At 45.6% G+C, this 20,027-nt stretch overlaps 1 protein-coding gene across 2 annotated transcripts in view; it reads left to right on the top strand.

The window, feature by feature from the left end:
- The window catches only part of dtd1 (D-aminoacyl-tRNA deacylase 1), a 223,332-nt gene that overhangs the window by 8,786 nt on the left and 194,519 nt on the right, over nt 1–20,027 (top strand). For both annotated transcript variants that reach the window (XM_078556575.1, XM_078556576.1), the window contains exons 2-3: nt 5,293–5,383; nt 11,576–11,811. In XM_078556575.1, coding sequence (XP_078412701.1) covers nt 5,293–5,383; nt 11,576–11,811 — 327 coding nt within the window. The remainder of the gene's footprint in view (nt 1–5,292; nt 5,384–11,575; nt 11,812–20,027) is intronic.

Raw genomic sequence — 20,027 nt, 5'->3', positions numbered from 1 at the left:
AGGGGGCACTGCACTGTCGGAGATGCCATCTTTTGGATGCGACATTAGACTAAGGTCCCATCTGCCTGGTCAGGTGGATGTGAAAGATTCCATGGCACTATTTGGAAGAAGAGCAGGGTGGGTTATCCCCGAGGACCAGGAAAATATTTACCCCTCAGTCAACATCACAAAAAAACAGATTATCTGGTCATTACCACATTACTGTTTGTGGGAGTTTGTGGTGTGCAAATTGGCTTCCATGTTTGCATACATGCAGACATATGAATTAGGAGCATGAGGAGGCCATTTGGCCCCTTGAGCCTGCTCCGCCATTCAATAAGATCGTGGCTGATCTGATTGTGGCCTCAACTCCACTTTCCTGTTTGCCCCCTTTCCCTTTGACTCCCTTGTCAATTGAGAATCTATCTAACTCCACCTTAAAAATATTCATTGACCATGCCTCCGCTGCGCTCTGGGGAGCAGAATTCCACAGACTCATGATCCATGAGAGAGAATCTCCTCATCTCCATCTTAAATGAGAGATGCTTTCTTTTTAAACTGTGTCCCCCCGTTCTAGTTTCTCCCACAATGGGAAACATCCTCTCAGCATCCACCCTGTCAAGTCCCCTCAGGATCTTGTACGTTTCAATAAGATCACCTCTCATTCTTCTAAACTCTAATGGATACAGTCCCAGCCTGTCTAACCTTTCCTCATAGGATAACCCACTCAATCCAGGAATAAGTCGATTGAACCTCCTCAGGATTGCTTCAAATGCAGTGATGTGCTTTCTTAAATAAAGAGACCAAAACTGTACACTGTACTCTAGAGGTCTCACCAAAGCCCTGTAACAACTGTAGCAAAATATTCCTACTTTTACATTCCATTCTCCTTGCAATAAACGACAACATTCCATTTGCCTTCCTAATCACTTGCTGGACCCGCATACTAACTTTTTATGATTTATGTACCAGGACGCCCAGATCCTGCTGTTCCTCAGAGTTCTGCAATCTCTCGCCATTTAAATAATTAGCTGTTTTTTTACCCTCCTTGCCAAAGTGGACAAGTTCAAATTTTCCCACGTTATACTCCAGTTGCCAATTTTTTGTCCACTCACTTAACCTATCTATGTCCCTTTATATCCTCCTTATGTCCTCTTCACAACTTACTTTCCTGCCTATCTTTGTGTCATGAGCAATTTTAGCAACCATATGTTTGATCCTGTCATTCAAATCACTAATATAGATTGTATGTAGTGGAGGCCCCAGCATTGATTCCTGTGGGCACTCCACTCATTACATCTTGCCAACTCGAAAATTACCCATTTTTTGCTCCTTTCTGTTTCCTGTTAGCTAACGAATCCAGAATACTCTGCATCGAGATTTTCTAAGTGCCCTCTATAACCTTCTTAGTAATAGATTCTAGCATTTTCCCTATGACAAATGTTAAGATAGCTGGCCTGCAGTTTCCTGTTTCCTGTGTCTCTCCTATCTTAAATAGAGGAGTTACATTGGCAATTTTCCAATCCGATGGGACCTTTCCAGAATCTAGGGAATTTTGAAAAATTAAAACCAATGCATCTGCTATCTCCCCAGCCACTTCTTTTAGACCCTAGAATGAAGTCCTTCAGGACCTGGGGGCTAACAGTTTTCAGTTTTAAACATTCTCTCAGTCCTCTTTCCCCGGTGAGTGCAATTGTTTTAAGTTCCTCCCTCCTTTTCACCTCCTGATTCACACTTATTTCTGGGATATTATTTGTATCCTTTACAGTGAAGATGGATGCAAAATATCTGTGCCATTCATCTGCTTTCCTTATTTTCCATTATTAATTCCCCAGACTCACTCACCAGGGGACCGATGCTCATCTTACTTTTTTCCTTTCTAAATACTTGTAGAAACTCTTACTTTCTGTTTATATACTTCTAGCTAGCTTTCTCTCGCACTCTAATGTTTTGCCTCCTTGTGCCGTTTTTTAGCCATTCTTTGCTTTAATTTATATCCTGTCCAATCTTTTAACCTGCCACTCATCTTCGTGGAATTATAAGCTTTTTCTTTCAATGTGATACTATCTTTAACTCCCTTAGTTAGCCACGGCTGGTGTGTCCTTCCCCTAGAGTCTTTCTTTCTCACTGGAATGTATCATTTCTCAATATTCTGAAATATCTCCTTAAATGTCTGCCTCTGCATCTCTACTAATTTATCCCTTAACCTAATTTCCCAGTTCACTTTAGCCAGCTCTGCCTTCATACCCTCATAATTGCCCTTATCTCTCTGTTGAACTGAATACAAAATTCAATCATGTTATGATCACTGCTACCTAGGGGTGCCTTTACTATGAGGTCATTAATTAATCCTGTCTCGTTGCTCATTACCAGAACTAGAATAGCCTGCTTGCTGGATGGCTGTAGTGTGTGCTGCTCTAAGAAATTATCCCAAAAGCACTCTTTGAACTCATCTTCCAGGCCACCCTTGCCAATCTGATTCGCCCAATCTACATGTAAATTAAAATCATCCATGGTTATCGCCGTCCCTTTCACACAAGCCCCCATTATTTCTTCCTGTATACTCCGTCCTACAATGCGCTTGTTGTCAGTGGGTATAAACTACTCCTTAGATGCATCTACGCTATTTGTCTCGACCTCTCCAGGTGGTCGCATGTCCCCCATTCTAACCACTCTCAGGTAAAGAAGTTTCTCCTGAATCCCCTATTTGAATTATTAGTGACTATTTTATATTTATGGCCCCTAGTTTTGGTCTCCTCACAAGTGGAATCATCTTTTCTATGTCTGTTTCTACCCTAGTAAATCTCAGCTTCACCTTAAAGACCCTGTCAGGCCACCCCATAGCCACCTTTCATCTAGAGAAAAATCATTCAATCATTCCTGTTGGTCATAACCTCCCGGTTCTGCTATCATCCTTGTAAATCATTTTGGCACCTTTTTCAGTGCCTCTATATCCTTCTTATAATGCGGAGACCAGAATTGTGCACGGCATTCCACGTGTGGTCTATCCAAAGTGCGATGTAAGTTTGGCATAACCTCTCTGCTTTTCAATTTTGTCCTTCGAGAAATAAACCCCAATGTTTTGTTTGCTTTTGTTATGCCCTTATCCTGTGTCCCTACTTCCAGTATTTCTGTATCTGTACCCCTCGATCCGTTTGCTCCTCCATCCCATTTCGACTCATATTATCCATGCAGTCTGTGGCCTCTTTCTCTTCCGACTAAAATGTACCACTGACGTTTTTCTGCATTGAAATTAATTTGCCAATAGCACACCCTTTCTCCAACATATTAATGTTATCTTGTATTTTGCTGCCATCTTCCTCAATACTAACTAGAGTTATTAACTCATTTTGATTTGCTGCTTTCAATACCCAAGTCCAAATTGTTTATGTGAATGGTGAACCATAGTGGTGTTAGCACCAATCCCCGTGGATCCTATTTAACCTCCTTTTCCCTTTGAGTGCCCTTAGCCCCAACTCTCGGCTTTCTGTTGTTGGCGATAAGCATGAAGTTAAGTTTTGGCAATTCTTAACTCCAGTCATTAATTATGATCTAGCACGGAACTGATAGCCTGGCCACATCTCTCTCAAGTTAAAACAGACAGAAGTTCAGCGTGGAGAAAGCTGTACTCAATTTTGTTTTCAACTGGTTCTTGGGATGTGGGTGTCACTGATTAGGCCAGCATTTGTTGCCCAACCCTAATTGCCCTTGAGAAGGTGGTGGTGAGCTGTCTTCTTGAATCACTGCAGTCCACGTGGTGTAGGTACACCCACAGTGCTGTTAGGGAGGGAGTTCCAGGATTTTGACCCAGTGACAGTGAAGGAACGGCGATATATTTCCAAGTCAGGATGGCGTGTGCCTTGGAGAGGAACTTCCAAGTAGTGGTGTTCCCAACTATCTGCTGCCCTTGTCCTCCTAGGTGGTAGAGGTTGTGGGTTTTGAAGGTGCTTTTGAGTTGCTGCAGTGCATCTATATGGTACATACTGCTGCCACTGTGCACTGGTGGTGGAGTTTAAGGGAGTGAATGGGGTGCGAATTAAGTAGGCTGCTTTGTCTAGGATGATATCAAGTTTCTTGAGTGTTGTTGGAGCTGCACTCATCCAGGCAAGTGAAGAGTATTGCATCACACTCCTGACTTGTGCCTTGTAGATGATGGATAGGCTTTGGGGCGTCAGGAGTTGACTTACTCACTGCAGAATTCTTAGCCTCTGACCTGCTCTTATAACCACAATATATATATATACATACATGGTCCAGTTCAGTTTCTGGTCAACGGTAGCCCCCAGGATGTTGATAATGGTAATGCCGTTGAACATTAAGGGCAGATGGTTTGATTCTCTCTTGTTGGAGACCATTATTGCTTGGCACTTATGTGGCATTACTTGCCATTTATCAACCCAAACCTGAATGTTGCCCAGGTCTTGTTGCTTATGAGTATGGACTGCTTCAGTATCTGAGGAGTTGCGAATGGTACTGAACATCGTGTAATCATCAGTGAACATCCACACTTCTGACACTTCTGGAGGGAAGGTCATTGATGAAGCAGCTGAAGATGATTGGGCCTAGGACACTGCTCTGAACTCCTGCAGTGATGTCCTGGTGCTGAGATGATTGGCCTCCTGAACCACCTTCCTTTGCACTAGGTATGAGTGCAACCAGTGGACCAATTCCCATTGACTTCAATTTTGTTAGGGCTTTTTGATGCCACAGTTGGTCAAATGCTGCCATGATGTCAAGGGTAGTCACTCTCACCTCATCAGTTATCCCTGGTGTCCTGCCCAATATTTACCCCACCCCCCCCATCAACATTTCAAAATTTATCTGGTCATTATCACATTGCTGTTTGTGGGAGTTTGCTGTGTGCAAATTGGCTGCCACTTCCTATATGACAACAGTGACTACACTTCAAAAAGTGCTTCATTGGCTGTAAAGCACCTCGAGATGTCTGGTGGCCATAAAAGGCAGTGTTTAATTGCAAGACTTTTATTAAAAAAAAGATAATTACAGTTACAGTTGTACAATCATGGAGCATCCCAATTGTGTGGAAAGTTGCAAAGTCTACATGATGAGTTAGACTATTTTTATGTATGGCTAACGAGTATACACCAGCCTGGCAAGAAGGATGCTGTGGTCTTTGGGCTCATTGTGGACCGGCAGGGACCTTGGGTGGTGGGGGAAGATATTTGTTGTGGCACAGGGATGGTACATGGGACAACAGCGCGTGTAACAATGTGAACCTTGTGTCCAATTATAATCAGCATTTCAAGGGTGTATTTCGGTCCGTTTCATAAAGGTCTCCTTTTTGTTTCTCAGTGGGCGAAGAACAAATCAGCTCAATAGGACGAGGAATCTGTGTGCTATTGGGCATCTCTGTGGAAGACACCCAGAAAGACATGGAATATATGTGAGTGTATTTTAAAAAAGAAAATGCCCTCCTTCCACGTATAAATGTTGTTGCAAACCAGAACAGATGATGCAATTATTGTTCATCATTTTGGCATTTGGTTTTGGAAACTGTTACTGTCGCCTAAAAAGCGTTCAATTGAAAATGTATTTGATAATTTTATGCAAGATATTGTAATTACTGGGTAAAGCTTAAGGAGTGAGATCTGTGCTACATAGCTTCTGAGTCACAGCTCTTCTGCTCAGTGGGCATTCTACATAGTGAAACATAAAAATACATAAACATAAGAAATAGGAACAGGAGTAGGCCATTCGGCCCCTCGAGCCTGCTCCGCCATTCAATAAGATCATGGCTGATCTGTTTGTGTTTTGAATTCCACATTTCCCCTGCCCCTGATAACCTTAGATTATTGTTAGGCAAGGGAATCTATCTACCTCTATTAGTCAATGACCCCACCTTCTGAGGCAGAGAGTTCCAAAGTCTCACAACCCTCAGACAGAAAGAAATTCTCCTCATCTCTGTTCTAAAAGGGCTAATTTAAAAACAGTGCCCCCTAGTGCTGGACTCACCCACAATGAGTCTCTTGTGCACCAATCTACCCTTAGGCTATTCAGGAACTCAGGCCTACATTGACTGAACTGGGTATTCTGACTCCGGAGGAGATTGGTTTAGACAAACTATAACGTTATATTTGACAGTTTTCTGACCTTCTTCCATTATGATTGGCACATGATGCAAGATGTAGCTTAAAATATTACTTTATTGAACATTTGAAGTCTGTTTTGTCATATACATAATGCCTAACATGTGAACTTAATTCAATAAAGAATGGGATGACAAAAAGGAGCCTTTCCTCCAGACAGTGAGGCTGTAAAGATATCCATTATTGACAACATTTTTCACCAGGCGTGCCTTTTCTTAAGGGAGACGGTCAAAGCCATCAGACCAAAAAAAAAATCCCAATAACCCTGGTTAGAGGGGAACAACTGACGGAGAACTAATCCATAAAAAAAAGGAAAATTAAATATTTTATCTAGTATCCAGTGTGTCCTTTAGTCTCCATGGTGCCTTCAAGTCGTGCAAGGCCTCAAGTGTACTGGTGGACACCATGTGCTCTTTCTCTAGGGCCACCAGTGCATGGAGATGGCCATGAAAGAGAGGTAGGCATAACATAACATGTGTTATGGAAGTTAGCAGCTGATCATGGGAATTAAAGTTTGCAGTTCTAATTGAATTTCTCCAGATGTACATAAAAGCTAGCTGAGTCTTCACAGGTTATAATATTGCAAGCCCCTGGCTGCATTATATAAGCCTCAGAATTATAGTCCTCTAACTGCCTCTGCATTTTCAGTCTGTAATTGGTGATTAACACCTTTGTCCTGACGTATTTTGCAAGGCAGAGGAAATGTTGGGACAAGTCTTCACTTCTTTCAGCCGTTGGGACCACGTGGGTCGCGATCCCACTCGTGTCGGAGGTGCACCCTGTGGCGCGAGCTTACAGGAGGCGGTTAATTCATAGGCCCCCCTTCATGTTCACTGTTTAATGATGGTGGGTGGGACACGGACGTGGGAGGCCTAATGGTGGGGCCTGCATGACTGGCTGGCTGGCAGCCCCACAGGGAGAGTTGGGCGCTGCTGAGGGGGATGGAGAGCAGGAGGACGCCTCACAATGAAGGCACGCTTGAAAGGCTTCGGGGGGGGGGTTGAATAATAAAAAGGAAGGCCCAGGGCTGTTTGCCCTTTAAATACCTGGATTGGCTATGGAGCTGTTGCAGGAAACCTGCAATCTTCTGGAGGCAGGAACACATTGGGAAGCGGAGCTGAAGTGTCTCATGTTAATGCTATGTTAATGCTATGTTAATTGTATTATCAAGGATAAGGAAACACAGGTGAAGGGCATTGATTGATTAAGTGCCTGAAGCACATATAAGGAAAGACTTACTTAACTTGATAAGGTTCTGTTGGAGTTTTATTGGTTCTGTTACAATAATATAAAGCCCCTTAAGGGGTTGGTCGTTTGTTTAATTATTTTACGTTCATTGGTTCTCTGAAAAGAGTATAATCGAGGAGGCGCAGGTGCGTGGTGGATTCCTGTCTGAGCGAGCTCCTACTCGGAGGGAATTCCATATCCCCGAACCCTCCCTAGGGAGCTGAAGCCCCGCAACCTGAGCCGCCTCATGGAAATGCCCTCTGTACCCTTTAGCTCGGTTTGGAGGGGTTTCCTGTATGGGTTGCTGCTGCATGCCCTTCACTTCCTTGTCCTCGCCCACCGCCCTGACATGCCCTGGTGTGCCTTGATGCCGTCTGGCGGCAGAAGTCCCCAGCGAGGGGCCCTTTACGGGGGTGCCCTCCCCCTTTCCGTCGGGGACCTGGGGTGGAGGGTGTTGCATGCAGCAGTCCCCTACAATCATAGGATGTGTCAGTTCACGGACTCCCAAGATGTCTCCGTGTTTTAAGGCCTTGTGGAGCCTGTGGACCACGCCTATGTAAGATGTACTAGGCTGCACCCCTTTTTAGTCATTTGAAGAACCTTTTACTGTTGTTTTGTTTGCACTTCAGTCCCACGCTCCTGATCTATGGTCACCCTGTGCGGAGAGGGGCCGGGAGGGAGGAGGACCTCCTCGTGAACCTGCTCCTGGGCCTGGCCAAGTTGGGCATTAACAAGTCCAGGCAGCGGGTGATCGGCGGGGGGGGTCATTCGGCCTGACTGTCTGCCCCCTTCTACAGCTATGGTTGTGGCCGGCTGCCCATGGAGGGGGAGCACATGGTGTCCACTGGCACCATTGAGTTGAGGCCTTCTGTGCTTGGTGGGCACCGTGGGGACTGGGGTGCTTTATGGACCCTTTAATCATATTTTGGTTTAATGTTTGTCAGTTTCCTTTAAGGTTTTGGTTTTCTCTTTTCAGTATCCCTTTAAGGGGCTGCCTTTGAAGTTGTCCCTGAATTTGTTAATTTAGTCTATTTGGTTTCCAATAGAAGAGTCTAAAGACAGACTCCAGGGACGCTGGATGTTAGTAAGCGGGGACAGATATAATGTAATGCTGTGTTCTGTAAATAAACCAACCATCAAGGAAAGCATTTGTATCTGGCTTCATACTTCACCATCTGACTTGGAATTCACTCAACACCACAATCTGATTTTCCACTGCACTCCCCCCTCCCGAAGCCTGACTCCAAGGGGCTGAGAAGTTTCCTCCCATTGGGTGCGCTTCTGTAATACAATACAGCGATGGTTATAAAAGCTGTATTGTTCTCCGCCCACTCCTCATCAGGATGAACCAATTTTGAGCGTGTGAGGCAGCACAGCTCCCAGTTAAGTGATGCCCTGAACCATGATCAGGATTGAAATTACCAGCTGCTTGTCTGTCTGACAACATTGAACGGGGCTTTAGCAATGATGACTTTCGTTCGGCATTTAACTTGCCAAGCGAGCAATATAAAATTTGTGTCTTAATTAAGGAGCCTGCCTTTTGATTTTCGAGGTACTCCTTTGATTCATGGCTTATATAAGTCAGTGGGTAGTATTTAACTATCATCCCTATAATCCAAACCCAGCCAAGTCCATCGTCTGCATTCCACCTTGAAAATCACAAGGCACACGACGCCTAAATGTCACCTTCTGTGGAGAAAAAGTGCGGCGTGACCCGATTCCCCCCTATCTTAGTGACCCTTGACTGCTCCCTAACTTACCAGCACCACCTCCGAAAGACTGACAAGAAAGCCAAGGCATGAATGAACATCGTCCGTAAGCTTGCCGGCACAAGCTGGGGCTGAGAAAGCTGTTGCCCTCTGCACTTCTGGGATAGCTCTGGTCTTCTCGACAGCTGATCACTGCGCACCTGTACAGACCTCAAGTGGTCAGACCAAACACACAACTTCACTCAGGACTGAGGATAACCTCTGGAACTCCAGCTCAGTGGTTACCAGCCCTCTCAAATATCACCCCTCCCTCCATGTGGTGGAATGTGGGTCCACACTGAGAAATAATTCATATCAGCAGCAATCCCCATCCATAGAGACCTCCAAGACCCCCAACTCGCCTCCTGGCTCGATAAAACCCCATCTGGATATGAATTGAACATCCCCAATTCCATAACACTTGATGAAGTCTGGAGGAAAGTTTTGGGTAGAAAGCACCCTCCCAAATAAACGCCGACCCAACATCTCAACAACCAGGCTTCATTTTACCCCAGAACATGTGGAAAACCCTCATTAAAATACGGACTGGACACGGCCGATGTGGTCACTTGATGTCTGCTCTTGAAAGTACTGAGCCCTGTGGGCTTCTGAGACCTGCTGTCGGGCTGAAATATGGGTTGGAAGCCCGCACTGTGTGTGGGAAACAGTCACTCATTGTGATTGCCCCCTGAATTGGCCAATTAGTGATCAGATGGCAGACTCGCCATCCAATTAAGGATGGCTGGCGGGCGGGCTTGCAGAGTTGGAGGACCAATAGGAGGCTACCCAGCTTGAAAGGAGCAGAAGGATACCATGGCAGGTTAAGTGAAAGAGAGGGCACTTCAAAATGGAGGCATCCTCTCACCAACCTTATTAAATTTGAAGTTTGGAAAAAAAAAGTGCCTTTGTGGCCAGGCCATTGCAGTGGTTGAGAGGAGTGGGGTGCCCACTGCAGGGTGGATCTGTGGCTGCTGCTGGACTCAGCGAGATAGGAAGGGCCTCTAGATCTACCTGGAGCGCTGGCACCTCACGGCTGCACTGTCACCAGTGGGGAGCTGGAAGCCGACCGGAAAATCTCCTTCAATCAGCCTCAATAGTCCTTTAAATACTTCAGTTGGCTACCTACCGCTTGTGGATAGCTAGCCCTGCTTCCACCCCACCCATCCCGCCTCTGGGAAAATGGCCCGGGGCTAAGATGGGGCTGGGCTATATTCAGCACCTGACCACTTCCGTTCCCAGCCCTGGTGGGGGCTAATAATCCTGTCCCTGTTGGACCCAGTTGGCCCCTGTTATCTCACTCGAATAGCCATTTATTCATGTGCACGTAGCTGTAGGCTCTTTAGACCTGGGAATATCAGGGCTGAGGCCAAACCTGACATCACCAGATAGTCATAGTGAACAATCAGATTTGCCAGGAGGTGTACTGGGAACTATCGGGAGTGAGATGGAAAGTCTGGTTGTATTTTATACCCCCACCCTACCGATGGGTGCTGAGGCCATTTTTAGAACTTTTGCTACCATCATGGGCAACAGGTTTGGGATTTTCCTCTTCTCCATCGGTGTCGGCCATTCCTCAGTGGTAGCACTCTTGTCTGTGAACCAGAAGCGTGTGGTTCAAGAACCAATCCCGCCTGCCCTCTCAGGTGGACGTGAAAGATTCCACGATGCTATTTTGAGGAAGAGCAGGGGAGTTCTCCCTAATGCCCTGGCCACTAGTTACCCAACAACCAACATCATTAGAAGGAACAGATGATGCTGTTTGTGTGTGTTAGCTGCTGCAGTTTATTACATTCAAATAGTGACCACAGTTGTCCTGAGGTAGTGAAAGGCAATATATAAATGTGAGTCTTTCTTTTTTCTTGAATATCTCAATTATTCATTGGTTTGAGACAGTATTTGGTTGGGTGAGATGTACACTTGACCTTTTAAAGCTTACAAACTATTTAAGTGATCAATTGCCTTTACATTTCTTGATAGGACTGTTTAAACATCTGTTTTCCTTTCATTTGGAAACTGTTGTTTATATGACCCAATTTGTGTCTTTGTTTGTGTTGTGGTGTTTGTGTGTGTGTTTGTGTAAATATGTGGTGTGTGTATGTGTATGTATGGCGATGTCGAGTTGTGTGTATCTGTGATGTATGTGTATGTATGGTGGATATATGGTGACTGTACCTGTGGGGTGTGTATGTGTGTGTATCTGTGGTGTATGGTGCATGTGTGATGTGCGTGTGTGTGTGTATCTGTCATATGTGTGTATGTTTGGTGTTTGTGTATCTGTGATGTGTGTGGTGTGTATGGTGGTTGTGTTGTGTGTCTGTGCGCATGTGTGTGCGGAGCTCTGATTTTCCTAGTTAGAGAGCAGTGGTAGTGGGCATTATAACTTTGCACCTCCGTTAGCACTCCTGCAACAGAAATAGTGAGGTTAAGACATTAATAAGACCATGGAATTAGTGACAAAGTTTTGAGTAGTTTGACATGAATGCTTTCCTAAACCATCCATTGTTTTTACATCAGGGTTCGCAAGATCCTGAACTTAAGGTTGTTTGAGGATGAAAATGGGAAGCACTGGTGTAAGAGTGTGATGGACAAGCAGTACGAGATTCTCCTTGTTAGTCAGTTCACACTGCAATGCATCCTGAAGGGCAACAAGCCTGACTTCCACCTGGCAATGGGAGCTGAGCAGTCGGAGACCTTCTACAACGGCTTGTTACAGCACATCAGAAAGGCCTACAAACCGGAGCTTGTGAAAGGTATGGGGGAACTAACTTCAGCTAAAAGCCAATGGATTGACCACCCTTTTGTCCAATTTTTTTTTCTCCTGACAGGCTATTTGTAGACTAATGACTCATTCGGTCAGTGTGTGACCATCACAGACCCTGGGACAGAGCGACACAAAACTCTTCCTCCAGCAACCCCCTCACTTCCGAGGGACCCCCTGAATTACAACACAATTATTTCTCTGCATAAAACTTAGTTATACAATTCAATATATACATTCATTATTTACTTACAATACAAAACATCTTGTTGATGCTGGACACCAGATCAAGCCTCAGGGCAGGGGCATGGGCACCAGATCAAGCCTCAGGGCAGGGGCATGGGCACCAGATTGAGGCTCAGGGGGAGGGCCATGAGCACCAGATTGAGGCTCAGGGGGAGGGGTATGGGCACCAGATTGAGGCTCAGGGGGAGGGGCATGGGCACCAGATTGAGGCTTGGGGGGAGGGGTATGGGCACCAGATTGAGGCTCAGGGGGAGGGCCATGAGCACCAGATTGAGGCTTGGGGGGAGGGCAATGTGCTCCAGGTCGAGGCTCAGGGAGAGGGCCATGGGCACCAGATTGAGGCTCAGGGGGAGGGGCATGAGCACCAGATTGAGGCTTGGGGGGAGGGCAATGTGCTCCAGGTCGAGGCTCAGGGAGAGGGCCATGAGCACCAGATTGAGGCTCAGGGGGAGGGGTATGGGCACCAGATTGAGGCTCAGGGGGAGGGGCATGGGCACCAGATTGAGGCTTGGGGGGAGGGGTATGGGCACCAGATTGAGGCTTGGGGGGAGGGGTATGGGCACCAGATTGAGGCTCAGGGGGAGGGCCATGAGCACCAGATTGAGGCTCAGGGGGAGGGGCATGAGCACCAGATTGAGGCTCAGGGGGAGGGGTATGGGCACCAGATTGAGGCTCAGGGGGAGGGGCATGGGCACCAGATTGAGGCTTGGGGGGAGGGGTATGGGCACCAGATTGAGGCTCAGGGGGAGGGCCATGAGCACCAGATTGAGGCTCAGGGGGAGGGGCATGGGCACCAGATTGAGGCTCAGGGGGAGGGGCATGAGCACCAGATTGAGGCTCAGGGGGAGGGGCATGAGCACCAGATTGAGGCTTGGGGGGAGGGCAATGTGCTCCAGGTCGAGGCTCAGGGGAGGGCCATGGGCACCAGATTGAGGCTCGGAGGGAGAGGCATGGGCACCGGATTGAGGCTTGGGGGGAGGGGCATGAGCACCAGATTGAGGCTTGGGGGGAGGGGTATGGGCACCAGATTGAGGCTCAGGGAGAGGGCCATGAGCACCAGATTGAGGCTTGGGGGGAGGGGTATGGGCACCAGATTGAGGCTCAGGGAGAGGGCCATGTGCTCCAGGTCGAGGCTCGGGGGAGGGCCATTTGCATCAGATTGAGGCTCAGGGGGAGGGGCATGAGTACCAGATTGAGGCTCAGGGGGAGGGCCATGTGCACCAGGTCGAGGCTCAGGGGAGGGCCATGGGCACCAGATTGAGGCTCGGAGGGAGAGGCATGGGCACCGGATCGAGGCTCGGAGGGAGGGGCATGGGCACAGGATTGAGTCTCAGGGTGGGCATGGGCACCAGTTTGAGGCATGGGGGAGGGGTGTATCGCGATATGTTGCTGCTGCTGTGAGATTTCTTGTGCCCATGTGAATGCGATGTTCAATTTTTTGCTGTTGGCCAAATCAAATTTTCGTGGCACATAAGCACAGGTTTAAAAGTTTATTAGAGAAAAAGGGAGGTGTTGGCAGATGGTGCAAGGACCTTGCTCATCAGAAAAAGAGATTGAAACATTATACCCTGCAAATTTAAATACTGTCCATTAATAAGTTTGTAATATATTCATAAAATATATTTCAAAATAAAATAAATGAAAAAAAATCAAGAAATATGCTCACTCTTTCAACTCACCTCCTGCTCACCATCTCTTGCCCTTGCCGCCTTTTCCACTCTCTGCCTCTCCCACTTGCTGCTCCTCCTGCTCCCTGAATCTTTGGCCTGCTCACCATCGTGCTCCCCAATCCTTCTACTGACTGACTCTTCCGCTCCCCGACCATCCCGCCTGTCGCCGACCCTCCCGCTGGGCGACTCTCCAGCTGGCCGCTTCCCCCTCTCAAACCCACGCTGTGAGGGAGAGCTGGGGAGATGAGTGGCGAGAGGTGGGAAGCAACCTACAGAGTGAGAGCAGCTTTGGGTTGCAGGAAAGAGTTTCTCCCTATCTGCCCGTCATTTTTTTTTGCATGAATCACATCTTGTGATGAGGAAGGATGCTCTGTCAGGATTTTCTCTTTCATCACAGGCAAATGATTTCTAGCACCTGATGTCATGAATACTAAATTTAATAAGTCTTCATCACGGGAGGAAATTTAAACATTTGAATGCCAAATTTCAAATGATCACAACAATTTATACTACAGGAGAAGATAGTGCTGATTGGGTAGCAAGTCAGCTCTGATTGGCTGATCGCTGCCATGGTGAAAGCAATGGGAAACTATAGGCTCCCCATGCTGTCAGGTAATTCAAAAAAGGCACAAGGCTTGAACAGGTTCCTTTTGTTTGCAGAGAACAGGTGCCTGCGTATGAATGTATGTTACTTCTAGCAAGCATAAATGAGCCACGTTATGAGCTTGATTGATTATCTTAAATTGGTTGTTATTGTAGCTATTAGCGCACTCAGGATTGTTCTGCAAGTGCCGCCCAATTTCGGAATGATCTTTGAAGTTTGGCATTCTTGCGTTTGCCCTGATGAATGCAAGATGAGAGGCTTCAGCAACATATCTCTTATCCGCAATATTCAGGTTCTATACTACCAAGTGACGGATGGAAATTTATTAAAAATCTTTGCAATAATGTGTTTCTGGATTTGACCTATTTCCGTCTTTATTTACAGATACACATATTGCAGTTGTGAAAAAATATTTTTGTAGATTTATTTGACTGAGAAAACTGCAATATGTTTTGTTAAATGCATCATATTTAAACACTCACCTTTGCTTGAGGCTTCCCATAATAACACAATCTCCGTGTAAGGCTTTGACACCTTGGCTGCAGTATTACCTTTTACATTGAGAGATTCATTGTAGCCCGCATCTCATTATAATGAGAAAAACACTGAAATCTCAAAATCAATGCAGGTGCAAGTATTTTGCAGCGCAGGTGAGTACAGTCCATTTAGCGTTTTTGTTATTAACTGACTGTAAGTCCTGAGACTCTTCAATTTTGTTTGAGGAAGTGAATGTTTTTTTGGACACAGGTGTTCGGGAACTACAGTCAACCATTTTCCGACTGAAAGGACTCTTGCATTTGAATGGTTACAGTGTTTAAAAATACTCCTCCACTTTTTATTCCCACTGGAGACCTGCAATGACCTTTAGGATTCTTAAATGGCTAAACTAATATGTGCTTAAAAGAGGAATTTATTTAGAAATCTATTTAATATAGATGACATCGCTTTGTTGCTACGATTGACTGTTTTGATCGAGCCTAATGTCTTTCCATCACAAATCTGCTAAGTTAGAATATTTTTGAATCTTTTCTATTAAACAATATTAACGATTGCTTGGTAGTACAGAATGTGAAAATGGTTGAAACGAGAGACATGTTGCCAAAGCATTTTTGCCTTGCACTCACCAGGACAAAAGCAAGAATGCCAAATTTCAAACAATCACAACAATTTATACTACAGGAGAAAAGGGGCTGATTGGTTGGCCAGTCGATTCTGATTAGCCAAGACATTGCCATGGGGAAAGCAATGGGGAACTATAGGCTCTCCAAGCTCCTAGGTAATTCAAAAAATGTGCACAGCTTGAACATGCTCCTTTTGTTTGCAGAGAATGGGTCCCTGTGTATGAATATATGTCACTTGTAGCAAGCATAAATGAGCCACATTATGAGATCGACCGATTATCTTAAGTTGGTTGTTAATGTAGCTATGAGCACACTCAGGATTGTGTCCTCTGAGAGTTATTTGGCAAACCCACTTTGTTGTCCTGATGTGAGGTCATTGCCCTGAAATCTTTCCCCCTCCACAGATGCCGCCAGACCTGCTGAGCATTAACGGCAATTTATACTTTTTGTTCCAGTTTTCCGACATCTGAATGTGTTGCTTCTGCTGCTCAGTATATAACTACAGGTTGCAAGTCACATTGAGACCTGCTCCTGAATAACCTTTGGCAGCTCCTGGTCACAAAAAGGAAACAGTCTTGTTTGTTTTCTTTTTGCCCTTTTCTCTAGCAGATTTTCCCTCACAGATGGGAGTACTGCATCAGTTTTAGCTCCATGAGTCCAAATAATATATTTTGAGCCTTCAGAATTCATGTCAGCTGAGCAAACTGACTGGATTAGCAGTGTACGGCTGAAAAGAGAAGCATTTTGCTGAAGCTTCTCATCTTGCATTCATCAGGACAAAGGCATGAATGCTAAATCTCAAACATGATTCCACGATTGGGCAGCACTTGCTGAACAATCCTGAGTGTGCTAATGGCTACAATAACAACCAATTTAAGATAATCTGCCAAGCTCATAACATGGCTCATTTATGCTTGCTAGAAGCGACATACAATCACACGCAGGCACGTGTTCTCTGCGAAAAAAAGGAATATGCTCAAATCTTGCACCTTCTTTGAATAACCTGGAAGAATGGGGATCCCATAGTATCCCGTTGCTTTCTCAATGGCAACTTTGGGCCAATCAGAGTCGATTTGCCAACCAATCAGCACTCTTTTCTGCTATAGTATAGAACAGCAAGTGCCGTCCAATTTTGGAATGACCTTTGAAATTTGGCATTCTTGCGTTTGCCCTGATGAATGCAAGATGAAAAGCCTCGGCAACATGTCGCTCTTTTCAGTGATATTCAAGTTCTGTGCTACCAAGAGACTGATTAACAATGTGATTATGTGATTTTTCTTTGCAAACTGCAGGTATTGAGAAAACAATGGCCGTAAGAAGGATTTTCCATTCTAGAGTTGTTCCAAGTTGCCCTATTCCATGTAATGTAACAAGTGTACTCAGAATCTCAGAATTGTTACAGGAAGAAGGAGGCCATTCAGCCTATCATGTTTGCGTTGGCTCTCCGAATGAGCAATTTACTTAATGCCATTTTCCCACCTTCTCCCCATTACCCTGCACGTTCTTCCTTTTCAGAGAACAGTCTAATTCCCCTTTGGCTGCTTCAATTGAACCTGACTCCATCACACTCTCGAAGTGCATTCCAGACCCTAACCACTCGCTGCGTGAAAAAGGTTTTCCTCATGTCATTTTTGCTTCTTTTGCCTATTACTCTAAATCTGTGCCCTCTCGTTCTCCATCCCTTTACAAATGGGGACAGTTTCTCCCCATCTACCCTGTTCAGACCCCTCATGATTTTGAATACCTCTATCAAATCTCCCCTCAGCCTTCTCTTCTCCAAGGAAAGCAGCCCCAACTTCTCCACTTTATCTTCACAACTGAAGTTCTTCATCCCTGGAACCATTCTTGTGAATCTTTTCTGCACTCTCTCCAATGGCTTCACATCCTTCCTGAAGTGTGACACTTAGAACTGGACGCAATACTCCAGCTGAGGCCAAACTAGTGTCTTACACACGTTCAACATAACCTCCTTGCTGTTGTACTCTATGTCCCTGTTAATAAGAGTGGGGAGATGGTGGCGTAGTGATAATGTCACTGGACTACTAACCCAGAGGCCCAGGCTAATGCTCTGGGCTGTGGGTTCAAATCCCACCATGGCAGCTGGTGGAATTTAAATTCAATGAATAAGTCTGGAATATAAAGCTGATCCCAATAATAATGACCATCAAACTATCATCAGTTGTTGTAAAAGCCCATCTGGTTCACTAATGGCCCTTAGGGAAGGAAATCTGCCTGATTTGGCCTACATGTGACTCCAGACCCACAGCAATGTGGCTGACTCTTAACTGTCCTCTGAAATGGCCTAGCAAGTCACTCCATTCAAGGGCGATTAGGGGTGAGCAACAACTGCTAGCCCTGCCAGTGTTGGCCACATCCCATGAAAGGAAAATAAAGCCTAGGATATTGTATGCTTTAGTGAAAAAGTTAGTTTATATCAGGAAAAGTTAGTAAGCGCTCTCTGAAGCTGTCCTGCCACCTTCAATGACTTATGCACATGTACCCCAGGTCCCTCTGTTCTTGCATTCCCTTTAGAGTTGTACCCTTTATATTGCCTCTCCATGTTCTTCCTACAAATTGAATCACTTCACATTTCTTTGCATTGAACTTCATCTGCCACCTGTCCACCCATTCCACTGACTTGTCTCTGTCCTTTTGAAGTTCTACACTATCTTTTCCACAGTTCACAATGCTTCCAAGTTTCATATCATCTGCACATTTTGAAATTGTGCCCTGTACACCAAGGTCTAGGTCATTAATATATCTATATATATCAGGAAAAGCAGGGGTCCCAACACTGACCCCCCTGGGGAACTCCACTACAAACCTTCCTCCAGCTCAAAAACATCCATTAACCACTACTCTGTTTCCTGTCACTCAGCCAATTTTGTATCCATGTTGTTCTGTTCAATAAGCCTGTTGTGTGGCACTGTATCGAACTCCTTTTGGAAGTCCATGTGCACCACAGCAGCTGCATTTCCCTCAGCAATCCTCTCTCTTACCTCTTCAAACAAAACTCCAGCAAGTTAGTTAAATACTATTTTCCCTTAAGAAATCCATGCTGGTTTTCTTTAATTAACCCACGTTTGTCTGTGTCACTGTTAATTTTGTCCTGAATTATTGTTTCTAGAAGTTCCCCCACCACTGAAGTTAAACTGACTGGCCTGTAGTTGCTGGGCTTATCTTTATACCCTTTTTGAACAAGGGGGTAAAGTTTGCAGTTCTCCAGTTGTCTGGCACCAACTCAGAGTCCAAGGAAGGCTGAAAAATTATGGCCAGTGCCTCCGCAATTTCCACTCTCACTTCCCTCAGTATCCTTGGATGCATCTCATCCGGTTCTTGGATGTATCTCCTCCTTATCGATTTTAAACTCTTATGAATAACCTCCTCTTTCACTATGGCCTAGGTAGCATCTTCTTCCTTGGTAAAGACAGATGCAAAGCATTCATTTAATACCTCAGCTATTCCCCCTGGCTCCATGCATAAATCCCCTTTTTGGTCCCTAATTGACCCCACTCCTCTTACCACCCTTTTACTGTTTATATTCCTGTAGAAGACGTTGGGATTCCCTTTTATGTTGGCTGCCAGTCTCTTTTCACACCCTCTCTTTGCTTCTCTTATTTACTTTTACACCTCCCCTCTGAACCTTCCATATTCAGCCTGGTTTTCGACTAGTTCTGTACTATTGTGCTGCTTTGGCTTGAAGACTAATGCCTAATGGGACAGGCTGAATTGATGGGCTGAGATTAAATCCTGGGCCAAACCATATTTTACAGTCTGTGGCGAGGATATAAAAGCCTATCTTTCTAAGAACTTGCCTCTGAAGGTTTAGTTTTGCCCAGTGAGTCAGAGGTTCAGGGGCAGCAGATACCATTATTGGATCTGTTTTCAAATGTTTGCATCTGTTCCCTCTTAGCAATGGTAAATGTTGCCTTCTCTCTCTCTCTTGTCTGTTGTCACTTCAGACGGTTGTTGATGTTCAGCTCGTTCCTGCCCTCCCTGATGCTTTATACCTCTCTTGTTTCCGTCCTCCAGCTTGTTCCATCTTTCATAACACGCTCTTTCACTTGCTTCCTTTCTCCTTCACGCACTCTGAGGTGGAAATTGCTTTGGGCCTGTTTTTGGCCCTGGAATGGCCACTCTGACACAGAGTGTGCACTGCTCGCCCCAAACGAGAGGCCAGCCCAAGGCTGAGTCCTGCAAGGGATGGTGGAGAGCGGCAAGGGGAGCGTGGAGCGCTGAGGGCCAGGCTGACTAGGACATCGTGAAACCTTTCTAAAAAGGGGAAAACCATTTGTAAAACATATCCTTTGTCTCTAGTTACTGAAGAATCCCGAGACGAACAGGCCCAGATCTTGCTTCACCCTGCGAGCTCTAATTCGGTAGAGAGGGGCCTAAAACCAGCGATGGCCCCTCATCTACTTATGCTGTAGGCGTCTGTCATGAATTCCTGAAAATTTCCCCGAGCAAAATCAGCTTAAATGAGAGTTGGATGTTGGTGCCCATAATGAACCCTCTTTGTGTCCATTTTCCGCCCATTAAATGAGTGCCATGAGATCCAATTTCTACT

The sequence above is a fragment of the Cetorhinus maximus genome, chromosome 14 (genome assembly GCF_964194155.1).
Source record: "Cetorhinus maximus chromosome 14, sCetMax3.hap1.1, whole genome shotgun sequence".
In the NCBI taxonomy this organism is placed as follows: domain Eukaryota; kingdom Metazoa; phylum Chordata; class Chondrichthyes; order Lamniformes; family Cetorhinidae; genus Cetorhinus; species Cetorhinus maximus.
The sequence above is the reverse complement of the archived record's forward strand: the minus strand, read 5'-3'. Positions and strand labels throughout refer to the sequence as shown.